General features: G+C 58.1%; 2 protein-coding genes across 16 annotated transcripts; one reads left to right on the top strand and one right to left on the bottom strand.

The window, feature by feature from the left end:
- Positions 1-1,158: 1,158 nt before the first annotated feature.
- On the bottom strand, positions 1,159-12,039 carry SPRED3 (sprouty related EVH1 domain containing 3). 12 transcript variants are annotated; one of them, XM_073885405.1, is made up of 7 exons: positions 11,573-12,039; positions 11,152-11,297; positions 9,457-9,637; positions 8,193-8,361; positions 8,018-8,094; positions 5,403-5,546; positions 1,159-4,636 (listed from the first exon to the last, which is right to left on the bottom strand). In XM_073885405.1, exons 3-7 carry the CDS (start codon positions 9,631-9,633, stop codon positions 3,971-3,973), a joined length of 1,233 nt encoding a protein of 410 aa, XP_073741506.1. In that variant the 5' UTR covers positions 9,634-9,637; positions 11,152-11,297; positions 11,573-12,039; the 3' UTR covers positions 1,159-3,970. The 12 variants fall into 12 exon arrangements, with proteins under 12 accessions (XP_073741506.1, XP_073741504.1, XP_073741503.1 ...); XM_073885403.1 differs by lacking the exons at positions 11,152-11,297; positions 11,573-12,039 and adding exons at positions 9,825-9,986; positions 10,029-10,420 and having other exon boundaries at positions 9,550-9,637; XM_073885402.1 differs by lacking the exons at positions 11,152-11,297; positions 11,573-12,039 and adding exons at positions 9,825-9,986; positions 10,029-10,420.
- A 45-nt stretch (positions 12,040-12,084) lies between these two features.
- GGN (gametogenetin) lies at positions 12,085-16,084 on the top strand. 4 transcript variants are annotated; one of them, XM_073885400.1, is made up of 4 exons: positions 12,183-12,231; positions 12,804-12,886; positions 13,037-15,001; positions 15,902-16,084. In XM_073885400.1, exons 2-4 carry the CDS (start codon positions 12,855-12,857, stop codon positions 16,017-16,019), a joined length of 2,115 nt encoding a protein of 704 aa, XP_073741501.1. In that variant the 5' UTR covers positions 12,183-12,231; positions 12,804-12,854; the 3' UTR covers positions 16,020-16,084. The 4 variants fall into 4 exon arrangements, with proteins under 4 accessions (XP_025710458.1, XP_073741501.1, XP_073741500.1 ...); XM_073885399.1 differs by lacking the exon at positions 12,183-12,231 and adding an exon at positions 12,251-12,422; XM_025854673.2 differs by lacking the exon at positions 12,804-12,886 and having other exon boundaries at positions 12,085-12,231.
- The last annotated feature ends 370 nt before the right edge of the window (positions 16,085-16,454 follow it).

Genomic DNA, 16,454 nt, shown 5'->3' on the forward strand with positions numbered 1-16,454 from the left:
GTCAAAACCTTGGAATCCCAGCCTTGATTTCTTTCTTCTTTGTAAACTCTTTATCTAAATTTGTGGATTCTAGGGGTGCCTGGGTGGCTCAGTCGTTAAGCGTCTCCCTTGGCTCAGGTCATCATCTCAGGGCCCTGGGATCAGGCTCCCTGCTCAGCGGGAAGCCTGCTTCTCTCCCGCTCCCCCTGCTTGTGTTCCCTCTCTCGCTGTCTGTCAAGTAAATAAATAAAATCTTTAAAATAAATAAATAAATAAATAAATTTGTGGATTCTAGCTTCAAAGTAGATCCATTATCTTGCTCACTTCTCCCTGCCTCCACTGTTCTCACCCTCATCTTCTGTACTCTTGTCTCCCCCTGGACCATCACCGCAGCCTCCTCCCTGCTCCCTACCCAGCCACCCCCAGTGTCTGTTCCCTACAGGCAGCCAGAGGTAACGTGTAAACACCTGAGTCAGGTCACAGCGCGGCCCGTGCTTGGAGCCTTCCCGTATCTCTAGCTCACTCAGGGTGACCAGCAAAATCCATGCAATGGCTCTCAAGGACCCACAGATCTGCCTTGTCACCTCTTTGCCCTCATCCCCCAAATACCTTCCTCCCTGCTTCCTCCCCTCCAGACACTCACTCCCTTGATGTCCCTCAAACTTACCTAGACATGCTCTTCCCTCGGGGACTTGCATGGACAGTTCCCCTTTACCTAGAATGTTCTTCCTGCAGACTTCCACAGGACTCCCTCACCTCCTTCAAGGCTTTATTCAAATGCCGCCTCCTCAGTGAGGCCTCCCTGAGGACCCTGGCTGAAAATGACTGTATCCCCCCATCTCCACTTTACTTTTCTCTATAGGGCATATAATTTCTAACATGTCATTTATTGTCTCCTTCGTTGTAAAGTTCATAAGCTGCTCGTGGGGAAGGATTTTGTCTGCTCTGTTCGCTACGTTATCCTCAGTGCTGAGCACAGGGCCTGGCATATGATGGGGGTTTAGAGAGTGTACTTGAGTGACTGAATGTATAAAACTCAGCTGGAGGGTCTGCTTGGGACTAAAGGATGTGAAGGAGAAAGGACAAATTGGGTAGGAGACTGGTTTGGTGGTTCAGGAAGGTGACTGGATGGGGTGCATCAACGCAAATAAAGGACACAGGCTGAGACTTTGTCACAGACATTTCTTGGAGCGAATATCTCATGCCCCCTCCCCCAATGACAAGGCTGGGTCTTTGGCCCCCATCCTCCCCCGCCACGGCAGCCTGCACTGACGATAACAATATTGAGGTCACAGACTGGCTTGGAATCAAGATCAGGAAGATAAATGTCGGGGTGCCTCCCCCAAGTCTGGGGGCCAAGCATCCAATCTGAGGGGCAAGCAGCTGGGAAATTGGGCCTGGGGGCTCCAGGGTCTGAGGTCTTCCTGGCTCCCAGGGTCAGCCCTCCATGCACCCCTGATTTGGGGGTGATGAAGAGTAATCATGGATCAGAGGTGGGTATCAGCAGGGAGCAGGACTGGGAGACCTGGGAGAGGCGGTGCTGGGAGGTGGGGGCTGGGGGAACCTTCCCCAGCTCCCACTGCTTCATCCGCAGATCCCACAGCACCTTACAGCACTCTGGTCCCCGTCCCACCCCTCCCCAAAACGAGGTAGGTTAAGAATGGAGCTTCCCCCCGCCGACCACGGAAGGGAGGAGACCGAGGCACAGAGAGGGGGATGGGGACCCAGGCCGCCCCAGCCCCCCGGTCCCTCCGCCCTCAGCTCTGGTGGGTCTGACAGTGACGAGAGCTGGGCAGAGTGGGGATGGGAGGGACATCCCCCTTTTCTCTCACCCATCCCAGGGTCTGGTTGGGAGAGCGGAATCTCACAGGTTCCGGATGTAATAAATAGTTAATAATTTAAAGGAAGTGACAGAAGGATCTAGCCCTCTGACCCCCTTGACCTATCCCTTGAACCCCTACAAGGCCATCCAAGTCTGGGTAATGAAGAAAGGTAAGTGCACATTTCCAGATGCTTGGGACCACATGCGGGTCCCAAGCCCATATAGCATTGAGATTGTCTTGCTCCAAGACCTTAGTCCTCTGCTTCAGGCCATCAGACCTGAGGTACCCCAAAAGTCCCGTTCCACTCAGGGAAGAGACTGTGGCATCACAGAGGGCCATGAAAGCGGCTTTCAAACTTTACAAAGCAACCCCCAACTCTGAGATGAAGGGGAAGGAGTTAACAGGGCAAAACATAAAAAACTTGGACTAGGGCTGGGGCTTAAGGTTGGGCTTGGGACAGAGTGCAAAGGGAGAGAGAGAGAGAGAGAGAGAGAGAGAGAGAGAGTGTGTGTGTGTGTGTGTGTGTGTGTGTGTGTGTGTAGAGCTGTAGCTAGCCTAAAAAGTGACTCTGTGCACAGTGCAGCCAGCAGAGTGTGGTGTGAATTCCAGCCACACCCCTACCTCGACTTGTGTCTTTGCTTAGTGAACAGCCTGCACAATCATCTATGACAATGCTAGGTCCTAGAGATGGGTGTGGGGCGCTCTGGGGTGCTCCTGGAATCCAGGAACATGAGCTCAAGATGATGGGTTTTTTGGTTTTGTTTTTTACCCTAGTAAAGGAGTAGTTCTGTGAGATGCTGGGGGCTTGGGCTGGGGCCCTTGGGGCTTGAAATCAGAGGTCTGGGACCTTGGGGTTTCAGGGACTTATGGACAGCAGAATTCAAGGGCAGCAGGTCTCAGGGAATATCAGGCTTAAGAGGTCTGGGTCCAAAGAAATCTGGGATCTGACGGTGCTTTGGTCCTGGAGCACGTCAGTTGTCTCTGGTACGGAGGGACCAAGGTCTTGAGTCAGGGACAATCCCAATGTTGTGTAGGCTTAAGCCCTGAATTTGGGGGACCAATGGCACCTTGGGGTCTTGGAACCAGTGCTCCCAAAGCACCTCGGGGTCATTCAGGAGCTGGGGGCCAAGGGGTGAGAGGTCTGGGTTGCCATGAACATCCCAACATCTGGGAGCTGAGCTTCCAGCCTTGAGGGGATTGGGGATCTGTGGGTACAAAGCAGCCAAAGATTCCAGGCCATTCTGGGGCTTGAAATCCAAGTCTAAGGGATTTTGAAAGAGGGTTATCTGAGGACTTGAGACCAGTGCCTTGGGCCCTAAGGTGTTGGTGGTCTTCAGTACTACATCTGGGAGTACCAGGCACCTCAGAGTCCTATATATGAGATCCAAAGCTCTGGGAACACTGGCTTGTGGTGAGTGGGTCTACAGAGGTCTTTGATCCTTGGTTCCCAGAACATCCTGGAGTCTGACATCTAGATCTTGGGTGGGGAGGATAGGGGGAGACTCGGAGATGGGTCTCACATGTCATTTTGGTCAGAGAACATCTGTTTGGGCATACCTATGGACTCAGGGCATCTTAAGAGGGTTTGGTGCCTCCAGGGTCCTGGGGGCTACAAGAATATCTCAGATATGCGTGCCCCAAGTTTTAGGTGAGCATTCAAGGATCATTTGGGGTGAATCTGGGTTCTATGGTCTCAAAATCTGGGAGTAATTATATGCAGGCAGGGTCAGGTATTGGCAACTCCTGACTCACTGTAATCTGAGGGTCAGGCATGATGGGGTCTGGGTTGGTTATTTGAACAGGGAGTCAGGGTTCGGACCCTGCGTCTCTCAGGGATACATGTGCTCCCCAGCCTGCCTGAGGTGAAGAGTTTGGGGATGCCTGGAGTCTCCTCAGTCTAGGTCAGGGAGGGGGTTGGTGGCAGGACGGGGACGCCAGAACTCAGGATGCCTGGGACCTCTTGGACAGACATCCCAATGAAGCTGGGTCTGGGGTCTCTCAGTCCTAGATTTGGGGTCCAGGTTCCAGGTCTGGGGTCTCTCAATCCAAACTCAAGCTCCAAGTTCCGGGTGTGCCTAGGTTTGGGTGTGGGGGTCCGAACGGAGTCCAGGGTCCTGGACCCTCAATTTGGGGTCCTCGGTGCAGCTACCGGACCCACCAGGCCGTCCTCACCGCGCCGCCTCCTCGTGGCGACCCCCGCAGCCGGCGCAGCCGCATCGCGCCGCGACCCAGTGGCACGCACGCAGGGGCGCATAGCAGCAGAGGCAGGGCACGGCCAGGGAGAGGGCGGCCAGCGCGGCCCAGCGCGCCGCGGGGCGCGGGTGGCCCGGCTCGCAGGCGCACGGGTCCGAGAAGTCGCCCTCGGCGTCCGACAGGCAGTGGTAGAGCAAGCTCTCGGCGCACCACAGGCAACTGAGCCGACGCACCAGCAGGCGACCCGGGTCCGGGGCTTCCGCGCAGCGACCACCGCGCCCGTCCGCGCGGCGGCGGAAGAGAGCCCGGCAGTGCACGCAGCGCGCCGCCTCCTCCGCCTCGGGGGAGGCTTTGGCGGGCGCGGGGGCAGGGCCGGGGCCCGGGGGTGGGCGAGCGGGGGGCGCTGGGGGCGCAGCCTCGGCGAGAGGGACCGGTAGTGCGGCGGACGGCCCCAGGGCTGCGCCCCTCAGCGCGCCGGTCTTGGCGAAGCGCACGACGCAGGTGGACAGGGCGAGGGGCGCGGGCGGCCCGGCGCGCCGGTAATCCTCATAGCCACGGCCGCCCCAGCCCGGGCCCCCTGCCCCGGCCAGGGGCTCTGAGGCCTCCGGAATCCCCGTGAATGGTAGGAGCGGAGGGTAGCTCTGTGGAACGAAGGGATAGAACAGGTTAGCAGGGTCTGTGATCCCCCCACGCTCCACCACAATCCATCCCAGTCTCAAGAACAAGAATCCAAAGACCCAGCCTTCAGGCCTCATTCGTCCTAGGAAGCTGTCCTGGGATCCTGAGTGCCGCCTAGCTGCGGCACTCAGACTTCCAAGGCCCCAGCCCAATCCTCTCAAATCCAAGAACAGACCAAAGAATCCAGGCACCAAGCCCACACCTTAAAGCCCCGGTGATCCAGACTCTCAGCCCTGTCCTCTCTCAAGATCCAGGAAGTCCCAGCACCCAATCCCCTCCACTTCCAGGTCTGGGAACTCGGGACCCCAGCCAGTCCTTCAGGAGGCAGAAATCCAGTCCCCAAGGAGCGTTAACCCCCTTGGAGCCCATGCCCCTCCCAATGAATTAAGCAGTCTAAACAACTCCTTCCACAAGTACGAAAAACTCCCTAATATACTCGAGGAATTGTCCAAGTCGTCCCCCATGCCCCTCTGAATTCAGAACTCAGAACTTTCCAAAATCTCCAAGACTCGGGGAAAGCCCTCACCGACCCTCCAGGGAACCTCCGTCCCCAAGCACCCTCCCCACCATCAGTGCCACGAATTCAAGCCAACTATGCCCTAGAATCTGTTTGTGGTCTCTTGCCCTTCTGGGGTCTCAGCTCCCACCTCCTTCTGGACCCCGTCACCCTACCCCACTTCCCACCCCTCCCCCCAGCCCCAGACTTCCGCGGGAGGTGGGAGGTCGCACCTGAGCAGAGGAGCGGCGGCGCTGGGGTGACGAAGCCGGCCCGAAGCCAGAAGCTGACTCCACGGTAATGATAGTGGCCGCCGGGGCGGTGGGAGGCGTCTCCTGGCGGCTGTGACTGGAGGAGGACTCGCTGTCCACATGGGACTGGGGGAGAGTGGCGGCCTCAGAGCCGGACCCCCGGCACAGCCGATGCCCTCACATAGACCCCCTCCCATGGCGAGCGAGGGCTCTGCAGCCAGACAGGCCTGGGTGCTAGCCCCGGCTCTGCTACTGACTGGTCGTGTGACCTCCGGCAAGTGAGCTCATCTCTTTGAGCCTCAGTTTCCTTCTCTGTAAAACGGGGATCATAATAGTGTCTATTCATAAGGATGTGGTTAGGACCCACTGTAAAGGGTATAACACATGCCTGAAGTTACAGGAAGAGCTAGAAATGGTTACTGTTTTTATAATTGGACCCCCTCTTCTTTATCCACTCAGCTTGCTGACCTACTGAACATCCAAATATCTTTCTCCCTTCTCAGAACCCTTCTCCCTTGGCCAGTCAGCCACCTTCCTGACTCATTCCCACCCCCACACCTTGACTGGGGCAGCTCCACCCACCGGGAAGGTGTTCCTTCCAAACCACCTGTCCTTTACAAACCGAAAAGTCACTTCTCAGACCCTCAGTTTCTTTTCTGTAACCTGGGGGGTCATTCTGACTTCATCCATTTGCTATCTTCAGGAAACATTCATTGAGCACCCACAGCGTGCCAGGCTCACGCAAGTCCGTTGCAAGAACGTAAGATGGAGCATGGGAAGTCGGCTTCTTTCTTGAAAAAGCACCAAATACGTGGGACCTGTCTGCGTGATTTCTGTAGCCCCACCCACCTCCCCCACGACCCTGCATATAAATTCCCACTTTTCTGCCCAGGGAACCAATTTTGTTCTTCGAAGTCTCAGCAACTCCCACTGTTCCCAGCAAATGCCAAATCGCATCTGACATCATGTGCATTTATTCATTCAATAAATGTATTCAACACATATTTACTGAACACTTACTGTATACCAGGCACTGTTTTAGGTCTCGGAGATGCAGCAAGAAAGCAACAAATGATCCTTTGCCCTCCTGGAGCTGGCATTCTAGCACAGGAGACAGGCAATAGACTAACAGATAAGAAAACTGTCTATACTGGGGCGCCTGGGTGGCTCAGTCGGTTAAGTGGCTGCCTTTGGCTCAGGTCATGGTCCTGGGGTCCTGGGATTGAGACCCAAGTCAGGCTCCCTGCTCTGTGAGGAGCCTGCTTCTCCCTCTCCCCACCTGCCCCCCTGCTCATGCTCTCTCTTGCTATCTCTCTCTCAAATAAAGTTTTTTTTTAAAAAAAAAAAAAAAGAAAACTGTCTATATAGGAAGGAAATAAGGAAAATATCTTAGAAGATGGGAAAAAATCAGAACAGGATAGGGAGCATCAGGACATCACAGTTTTGAACAGCTTACTCAGGAAGGGCCTCACAAAGAAAGCGAAATGTGTATAAAACCCTGAAGGAAGTAGGGGGATGAGCCACGTGGAAATTTGGAGAAGAGTATTCCAAGACAGAAGGAACAGCTAGTGCAAAGGCCCTGAGACAGGAATGTGCCTGCCATGTTGGAGTAACAGTGAGGAGGCTAGTGTGGCTGGAGCGGAGTGAGCAAAAGGGAGAATAGGGGGCCAAATGGTATGGGATCTTATATGCTTTGTCCTTTACCCTGAGTGAGATGGACCCCCGGAAGAGTTCTGAGTGGAGGGATGGCCACAATCTTAGATGTCGATAGGGTCCCTCTGGCTGTGTGTGGGGAACTTCCAGACAGTAGGGAATAGGAGGGGGGCAGTTGACAATAAGAAGGTGGTGAGATGCTCCGGTTGGCAGATGAGGTTGGACAGCACCAGGCTGGAGGCAGATGCTAATCAATTTGAAGATGAAGCCAATATTTGATGACAGATTAGATGAGGAGCATAAAAAATGACAAAAGTCAAGGATGACTTCAAAGTTGGTACCCTGAGTAACTAGAAGAATGGGATTTGTCATTAATTTGTTCACTATAAAAAGTATGGCTTATCGGGCGCCTGGGTGGCTCAGTTGGTTAAGCCACTGCCTTCGGCTCAGGTCATGGTCCTGGAGTCCAGGAATCAAGTCCCACATCGGGCTCCCTGCTCAGCGGGGAGTCTGCTTCTCCCTCTGACCCTCTTCCCTCTCGTGCTCTCTGGCTCTCATTCTCTCTCTCAAATAAATAAATAAAATGTTAAAAAAAAAAAAAACTATCGCTTATCCTTTTTTTTTTTTTTTAATTTTCTGCCTTTCCACACTAGAATAGAAGCTCCATGAGGAAAGGGACTTTGTTTTTGTTCACTGATGTATCCCCAGTGCCTAAAACACTACTTATTTGCAGGTGCTCAATAAATACTCTTGAATGAATATGTGACTCACAATAGAATAGGAAAATTAGGATAACAGGCATTAAGTTGACACTAATAGTTTGGGCCCAAATTTGTGTCCCCAGCGTGTGGCACGCTGCCTGATACACAAGAGATGCTCAAGAATGTTTAGAGAATAGAAATAAACCCCTGCCCTCCCAGCAGAGCGGCATCCTGGAGACTCACCGTCAGAGGGCAGGGAGTCTCTGCGGTGTCCTGGGAAGGGGAGGAGGAAGAGGAGGAGGAAGAGGGGGTAAGCGAGCCTGGGGCAGGGAGAGAGGCAGACAGTGAATGCCCTGGGCCCCAGCTTCTCCCAGTCCTCCCACCCCATCCTCCAGTGCCCACCACCTGTGCCACTTACCTCGACCCAGCGCAGCCAGTGCAGCCAGCAGGCTCTTCTGGAACTCATCAGCCTCTGCGGGACTCTGGAACGTCAGTCCAAACTTGCAGTCACCCAGGCTCCAGTGATGGAAGATGGGGTTCACTTTGTTGTAAACCAAGCCTGGCCTCAGGGTACACTCCAAGGTGGTCTGAGGGGGCAGGAGGGGGGCAGGTCAGACACCCCCTTCCAACCATGCCTGTGACTTCCTCTCAACCCTCCGCCTATCTGCATCCCTCAGCATCCCACAAACTTCATTTGTCAATCCTAGGTGTACCCCTGAACCCTGATCAACACCTCAATACCACTTCCCAATTTTATTGAGCACACCTCTGATACCCCAATATTTCCCCCAAGCCCCTTGATCCCTATATTTTCCTCATACCCCCTTCTGATAACCCCATGTCCCTCCTTCTGACTCAATAATACTCCCCAAACTTTACTGAGCAGCTCAAAATATTACTGTTCATCTCCTTCTGATGCCCCAACAATCTCCCAAAATTCTTATCAAACTCCCATAGCTTTCCCCTCAGATGCTGGCCAACACCAACTGACGTTTCCTCACATCCTTGCCCAAAATCACCATATTCAAATCACACCAGTTCAAATCCCCCTACGTTGTTCCTTCTGACCCCTGCTCTGAAATGCAAGCCATCCCCCAAGCCTTTTCAAACAATCCAAGTCTTTCTACTACACCCCCAGCTGAAACTTCAACCGTTGGCCTTCCAAATCATGCCAAGCAGCCCAGAATATTCCTGCTGAACCCACATATAGGATTGTAAACCCTATTTGACACGTCCGGATGGTCCCCCACCAAATGCCTCCATATACTTAGAGCAGACAGCGGCCAGTGGTGTGGGGCCTCCTGGTAAGGATCTCTGAGCAAGATGGAGGCCCAGGAGAGTTCTGAGCAGAGGGGAGGACATGATCTGAGTCAGGTGTTAGCAGGGCCCCTGTGGAACAGACCGAGGTTGGGGGACGGAGCAGGAGCAGGGCAAGAACGGGGAGGAGGCTGCTGTGATGGCCCATTGGGCAATGGCAGTGGACAGGACCTGCTCGAAACCCCAGATATTCTCAAAACTCCCAGTTGTTCTCCGAAAGACAGATACTCAGTTCCAACTACATCCCACGCCCCGGGGGTTGCTTCTGGGCTGGGAGATGACCTGACCTCATCTCTGCACTCCCAGCCCCATCCCCTTCCTTCCCCCGCGTCCCCACCCTACCCCCACGCCCCAGGGTGGCTCACTTTCTGGTCCCGAAGGCGCTCCCCGTGGATGACGTAGTGCCCCTGGCGGGCCCCCCCCTCGGGCCTGGCCCCTCGGACCCGACAAACGCTCACCTGGCTGAGGCCCCCGCCCCCCACAGGCAGCCAGCCCCCACTGGAGTCATCTCGGGCCATCACCACGGCTCGGACCGGAACCATGTACCTGGAGGGCGTGGGGAGGCGGGGGCAACACAGTCAGTGGGCTGCAGGGCTGCTCTCCCATTCAGAGTTCCCCCAACCCTCATCCCCCCCTCTTCGTCCCTCACATCTGGATCCGCTGCCCCCTCACGCACCGATTTTCACTTTCTCTGACATCCCTGCCTTCTTCCCACCCCCCGCCCCATGCCCACCTTCTTCCAGCATGGCTTCTTTCTTCCTCATGCCGTCTCTTTTCTCCCAGGCTTAGCTTCTCCACATCTACTTTTCCTCTCCATACCCACCTTTGTCCCTTTCCCCATCGGCCCCATCCTGACCCCCATAGCCTCGGTTTTCCACCTCCCTTCCCCCTCCGGCTCTTCCCCTATCAACCCAGTCTCCTTCTCTTCCCTCAGCACATTCCCACAGCCCCACCCATCGTTCCCCCTCACAGCTGGGTGCCTGCGCATATGTATTTTCTTAGAGCCCATCAACTCAGCTCCAGATCCCCCTACACTGCCTCCACACTCTGCCGCCCAGGCCACTGGCTGGGTGAGAAACCCAGGCTCTCTTCCCCCCCCCCCCCACCTTCCCGGATTTATGAATGAGACCGGATGCAAAGCTCACTGAGTCACCCAGCAACGGGAGATGGGCAGGGAGCAGGGAGAGAACCAGAAATGGCCAGAGAGAGGCCGAAAGGGAGATGGAGGCAGAAGAAGCCAGAAACGGGCGACCGAGACACAACCAGAGTGCATTTCATTCACAAAAACCAAGCCTGCTCCCTCAGGTCCCAGCCGAAGGAAGGCAAGGGGGAGACATTGAGGGGAGGTGGAGAATTGATCCCTCCTCCTCCCCCTCCCCGCCCCAGCATCCTTCAGAACCATCTTACCCCGCCCCCCAGCTCAGGGGACGTAGCCCTCCGCCCAGTAATCCGGATCAGCGTCCAGCCCCTCACTACCACCTAGCGCAGGGAACCCTGGCGTCTCAACCTTAGGGACCCAGGCGACGAGCTCTAGCCCCTTCCCCCACCTGCAGGCTGCCGGTTTTCCCCGGCCCTTCGGGAGGGGAAGGGGCGGTCGCAGCGCCCCCAGCCCCCTTTTCTCAATGGGATGGGATTTTGTGAATGAGCAGTCACGTGATACTGCTTCCTTTGTCCGCCCGCCTCCCCCGACAACAGGTGAAGCAGAGAAAGAGGGCAGGGGTCCCCCAGGGCCTAGCTGGGATGGGACGCCGGGATTTCTGAATGCCCTATGCTCCCCACACATCTGTTTCCCTGGGGGAGTGGTCCCCAGAGTTCCTCAATGGTGGGGGTCCAGTTCGGAATTTTATGAATGGGGCGTCCTCGGAGAAGTCCAGGCCCCCAAATGGAGACTGGTACCCTAAATGGCTGCCGCGCAGTTTAGGAGCCCCCAACCCCTTGTCCTTCCAGCCGCGGTCTTGGGGGCGCCCCGGTGGGCAGGAGGCGCAGCGCGGTCCAGGCCGCCCCCTCACCGGGACAGGCGGTCTGTCAGCCCCCGCCCCCTCGCCCCCCTTGGCACCTGCCTGGGAGGCTCCGGCCGGGCTCCGAGCGGCGGCGACTTGGCCTCCTCCTCCTCCTCCTCCTCCTGTTCGCTCCGGCTCCCTCGCTGGCTCCGGCGGCGCTAGAGACGGGCACCGGGAGCCGGGGCGACCGGGGAGGGAGGGGGAACCTGGAAGATGGGTGAGGGGGAGGGGGCGACTTGGGGGAGGGGTAAGCGCGAGGCGGGCGTACTTGCCCGCTGGGTCCTAGAGCCCGTCACTGGCTCCAGAGAACAGCCCCCCAGCCCCCATTTTCTCAGGATCCAGAAAGGATCCCCCACTTTCCCATCCATCCGCGCCATTGATCCCTGAGGATGTGGGGAAGGGTCCGGGACATGGCCTGGTCTCAGGGTTCTAAAGAGGTGAGGGTCTTCGCTTTGGGTTCTAAATGGGAGGAGCTGAGTACCTGATAGGGTTCGAAAAGGGGTGGGGCGAGAAGGGAGCCTTCGCAAGGGGGCGGGGTCGGAGGGCCTTGGGAAGGAGAGTCGGTGAGGAAGCCGAGGGCGCGGAAAAGCGCTTGCGTCATGGAAGGGGCGGCTCCACGGTGGAAGGGCCTTCTAGGCAGGCCCGAGGAAGAAGAGGGCCTTGAGAAGAGATGTTGTGGGGTCTTAAAAGGGTGGAGTTTAGAAGTAAATTGTCTTATGGGCGGGGCCCATGAGAGAGCTGAAAGGGAGGAGCTACGTAGCAGTGTTCGTAATGGGCGGAGCTTCGAGGGAGGGACTAAGGGTGAGGGGCGGAGCACTTACAAAGGGGAGGAGCTAAGGATAATATTCTAAAGGGGTGGGGCCTAGGACTTCAAGGCCTGGGGGCGGGGAAGAAGACGTCGGAATATTTCAAAGGAAGATCCAGGTTCGTAAGGGGCCGGCCTTTAGCCGGTTCACCGGAGGGCGGGGCCTCGAGCCCGGGGGCGGGGCCTAGATCTCGGGTTCCGCCCTCGCTGTCTCGCCCACTTGCCATCACCCGCTTCATTCCCGTTCTTTTCGGTTATTTTCTGCTACGGCCGTTCCCCGTCCTGCCCTGGGCCCAGGGGGCCGCGGTCTGAACTTTGGTCGGTTGGAGGAGTCGGTGAGTGGGAACCTCTGGGCGAAGGCGGGGCCAGGGCGGAGTTGGAGAAAGGGGTGAGGCCTGAGTGTTGAAGACGGCTGGTAGACCAGGAGCCGGAAAAGTTTAGTAGTGAGGCCTGAAGATCTGACGCTGCCAGGGAAGAGGGCGAGACTCAAATGATCGACACAGAGACAGGGGTCGGAGGGTTAGAGGTGAGGACGAAGGGGTTAGCAAGACAAGAATACCGCGGAGGCGGGGCCAGACCTGGGGCGGGTGCTGAGGCCCGATACCGACAATCGGGGGCGGGACCAGAGAGCAGGGGCGGGGCCTGGGCCTCCGGAGCCAGGTTAGAAGACTGGGAGAGGTTTGAACTCCTTGCAGGCCTTACAGGCAGGCTCCTGAGCACAATCATCATGAGTGATGTGGCCTGAGTGACTGACAGGAAAGCGGGCAAGACCTGCGTCTTGGAGCCTAGAGGCCGGGAACCTGGTCAAAGTGTAGGGATGTGCCCTGAGGGACAAGTTGGGGTAGGGTGAGGGGACAGGGACAGAACCTTAGTACACTAAGAGAATGGAGCCTAAGTGTCTGAACAGCAGCTGAATGGGGCCATGAGGAAGAAGGCATGACGGTAGTTGATTGGGGCTATGGGGAAGAACGCTCGAGCTTCGAGAGTCAGGTAACAGGAATGCGGGTAGCGACTGGTGCCTGGGTGGATCTTGGAACACAGGGGCGGGTCTGGGGTGGACCGGTAGGACCAAATACAGCCAGCCTCTTGGAGTCCCCACAGTTTTAGCAAACTGACTGGCGGAACTTTTTCTGACCACAGTCCCCGACCTCCGTCAGAAATGGGGAACGTGCAGTCGGAGCCGTCCGCGGGCGGGGGCTCCCGAAAAGAGCAAGCCTCGGACCGCTCCTCTGACTCCCGCCGGACGTCCCTGGTGGAGCCCGAGGTGACCCCCTCCTCCCCAGCCATGCGCCTGGCTCGCGGGCTGGGCGTCTGGTTCCCTGGCAGCTCCGCGCCCCCGGGAATCCTGGTACCCCCGGAGCCCCAGGCCTCAACCTCGCCCCTACCCCTGACCTTACAACTGCCCTCGCCAGTGACGCCCCTTTCAGAGGAGGCGGCTGCGGCCGCGGTCTCCACACCACCCCCGCCCCCCGTGGGGACCCTGCTGCCCGCGCCGTCTAAGTGGCGAAAACCCACAGGCACTCCGGTGCCCCGGATCCGCGGTCTGCTGGAGGCGAGCCATCGCGGCCAGGGCGATCCTCCGAGCCTCCGTCCGCTGCCGCCGCCGCCCCGGCAACTAACTGGAGAGGACCCCAGCTCTATCCCGAGGGCCCCATCCCCTACTCAGCCGCCCTTGGAGCCGCGGAAGCTGCCACCACCGCCACCTTCCGACCGGCAGCCCCCGGACCACAGAATCATTCCTGCTCTGGCCACACCCGCCAGACCCCCCACAGAAAGCCAGGTCGGGTACGGCAGCGAGGGCCAGACGGCCGTTGGAGCCCGCAGAGGGGCGCCTCCCCAAGCGGGCGAGGGCGAAATGGCCCGGCCTACGGTCTCCGAGTCCGGCTTGAGTCTGCTGTGTAAAGTCACCTTCAAGTCGGGGCCCACTTTGGCCCCTCCGGCAGCCTCGAGTTCCTTAGCGGCCAAAGCCTCGCTCAGGGGCGGCGGAGGCGGAGAACTCTTCGCTGCCGCCTCGGGTTCCATCTCTTACGCTGAGGTCCTGAAGCAGGGGCCCCTGGCCCCTCGGGCCGCTCGACCCTCGGGAGAGGTCCCTCGGGGGACTCAGGAAGCAGAAGGCGGTGATGGAGACCGCGAGGGGTGTTCTGGACCCCCCTCGGCGCCTGTGTCCCACGCCAGGACCCTTCCGCCGCCACCGTACACCACCTTTCCAGGCTCGAAGCCCAAATTTGACTGGGTGAGCCCTCCCGACGGCCCCGAACGCCACTTCCGTTTCAATGGAGCCGGCGGCGGTGTCGGGGTGCCCCGACGGCGGGCGGCCGCGCTCTCAGGGCCCTGGGGCTCCCCACCGCCTCCGCCAGGGCAGACGCACCCAGCTCCCGGGCCCCGGAGGCCTGCACCGGCCCTGCTGGCGCCGCCTATGTTCATCTTCCCGGCGCCCACCAATGGCGAGCCTGTGAGCCCAGGGCCGGGAGGCCCACAGGAGGTGCCACCACCGCCGCCGCCGCCCACGCCACCACCCACGCCGCCTCCCGCGCCGCCGCCGACACCACAGCCGCCCGTGCTCCAGCTAACGCCGCTGCCCGTGGCCCGCCCTCCCACCCCACGCCCGGGCCACTTGGAGGCGGCGCCTCTGGCTCCCGCCCCGGCTCCCACTCTGCCCCTCGCCTTGGCTGCCGACCAGGCCCCGGCCCCGGCCCCGACCCCGGCCCCGGCCCCGACCCCGGCCCCGGTCCCGACCCCGGCCCCGGTCCCGGCCCCGGCCCCGGCCCCGGCCCCGGCCCCGGCTCCCACCATAGCGGAGCCAATGCTGCCTGCGCCCGCGCCCATCAAGGCCCGCACGCGCAGGAGCAAGGGTTCCCGCGCAGCCCGAGGCGCGTCCCGTGAGGATGGTGCACCCGGAGATGGTCCTCGTGAACGTACTGCAGCTACCGTGACGGACAGTGGTGGTGGAGCGGGTGGTGGCGGCGGGACGCCTCCAGCGGGAATGGCTAACACGGGCACCACACGCCACTGGCCGCCCTTCCAGGTGCTTAACTCTTGTCCCTGCAAGTGTTACTGCCGCCACCAGCCGCGTCATCGCCGTCTACCACGCAACGTGTCTGCCTGGTGAGGGAAGGTCGTCAGGGAGTGGGGAGGGGAGGGTATACCCCTTGAAGTCCTGAACCCGACCTTCCGGGATTGAGTCCCATTCAGCCCTTTGGAGTCCTGACCCCAGCTGACCCCTGACTCCTTCCTTGGCTGTATCTCAAACCCAGCTGAGCTCCAATCCTTCAAGACTAAGAGAAAACTTGACACCATACTGACCCCTGACCAGGGACAGGGAACACTTTGGTCCAGACTCTTGGTATACAGATCTCCAAGCTGACTGTTGGCCCTGTGACTTTCTGGAGTCATCAGGGAGGAAAGCTGGTGCCAGTGGGACTGACCCTATTCACAGCCTTAACCCTATCCAAGGGCACCAAGAAGGACCATGTCTCAAGCTTTTCAGGGACAGGAGCGGAGATGAATGCATACCTCCAAAGAAGTCCCTGACCCCTCCCAGCCTTTGGCAACTTCTCCTGACTCTGGGTCCCAAGACTTTGGCAGCCAGAGGACACTGATGTCCCAGTCCCTGTACTGCAGAGTATATACCTGAGTCCTCAGACCCAGAGGACATACCTTTCAGTTACACCCTCCCTCTACACACACACACACACACACAAATCTGGTCACCAGGGTTTATAGGACCTTAGCTCCCAAAGATTCTGAATCACTGAGAGACCCTCTGCTCTGGACTCCTTGGGGGTTCAGCAGGGATGGGCCAGGTGGGGGAGAGGGGAGTACAGGACACAGACACTATCACCAACCCTTAGCCCCCTTTCCTAAATTTAAGTGAAAACAGCCCTGCCCTAGACTGCCTTTGTGATACTCATACATGGCCCCTCATAGAGATGCGCAAAGTGAAACCTAGAAGGGGAAAGGGCTTGGCCACCTGACCATGCCCTGCTGATTCTACCCTCCCTCTAGGCTGAGCACGCCCACCAACCACCTGAGTGAGCCACCCTGGGTTGCCACCATCAAGCTGGCTGGCTCGCTGGTGGCCGGGCTAGAGCACTACGACTTGCAGGCCACCCATTCCAACTGAGTGCAGTCTGCTCAGTGCCCTCTGCCTCCCACTCCTTGACAATAAAATAACCATCCAGATGTCTAGCTACCTGTCAGTCACTTGCTTAGGGTTGAAGGGATGGAATGGGCTAGGGCAGAGGCCTCCATGAAAGCACATCTTAGAAACAGTTAAGGAGACTGGACCCAGAACAGCAGTGACGGAGGTTCCAGGCATCCAGCACCTGGACTGATGGGCCCAGGGCTGAGACAGTTTCATTACCCTTGATACCATCAACCCCATTTCTGAGCCAGTCTGATTGCAAGCTGAGATGTTCAGCACAAATCCCTTTGGAAAGCAGGAGTTCTCACTCCCTTTATACAGATGTGGAAACGGACTCTGGGAGACTTTGTTGAAAATCCCACATCCCACAGATGGCTCAGCCAGATTTGGACTCTGCCTTAAATACCTTCTCAA

Source organism: Callorhinus ursinus, unplaced genomic scaffold (genome assembly GCF_003265705.2).
Source record: "Callorhinus ursinus isolate GAN/ISIS: 27379988/994484 unplaced genomic scaffold, GSC_fseal_2.0 scaffold61, whole genome shotgun sequence".
NCBI lineage: Eukaryota > Metazoa > Chordata > Mammalia > Carnivora > Otariidae > Callorhinus > Callorhinus ursinus.

Bases quoted from the DNA above. Each gene is read 5' to 3' on its own strand.
- SPRED3 (XM_073885402.1), bottom strand. From the start codon at position 10,048: ATGGGTGGGGCTGTGGGAAT. The intron at 8,362-9,456 runs GTGAGCCACCCT...CTGCCCCCTCAG, and splicing joins AGCGCCTTCGGGACCAGAAA to ACCACCTTGGAGTGTACCCT. The intron at 4,637-5,402 runs GTGCGACCTCCC...TTCGTTCCACAG, and splicing joins GCCGCCGCTCCTCTGCTCAG to AGCTACCCTCCGCTCCTACC.
- GGN (XM_073885400.1), top strand. From the start codon at position 12,855: ATGGGGAAGAACGCTCGAGCTTCGAGAGTCAG. The intron at 12,887-13,036 runs GTAACAGGAATG...TTCTGACCACAG, and splicing joins GCTCGAGCTTCGAGAGTCAG to TCCCCGACCTCCGTCAGAAA. The intron at 15,002-15,901 runs GTGAGGGAAGGT...CCCTCCCTCTAG, and splicing joins CCACGCAACGTGTCTGCCTG to GCTGAGCACGCCCACCAACC.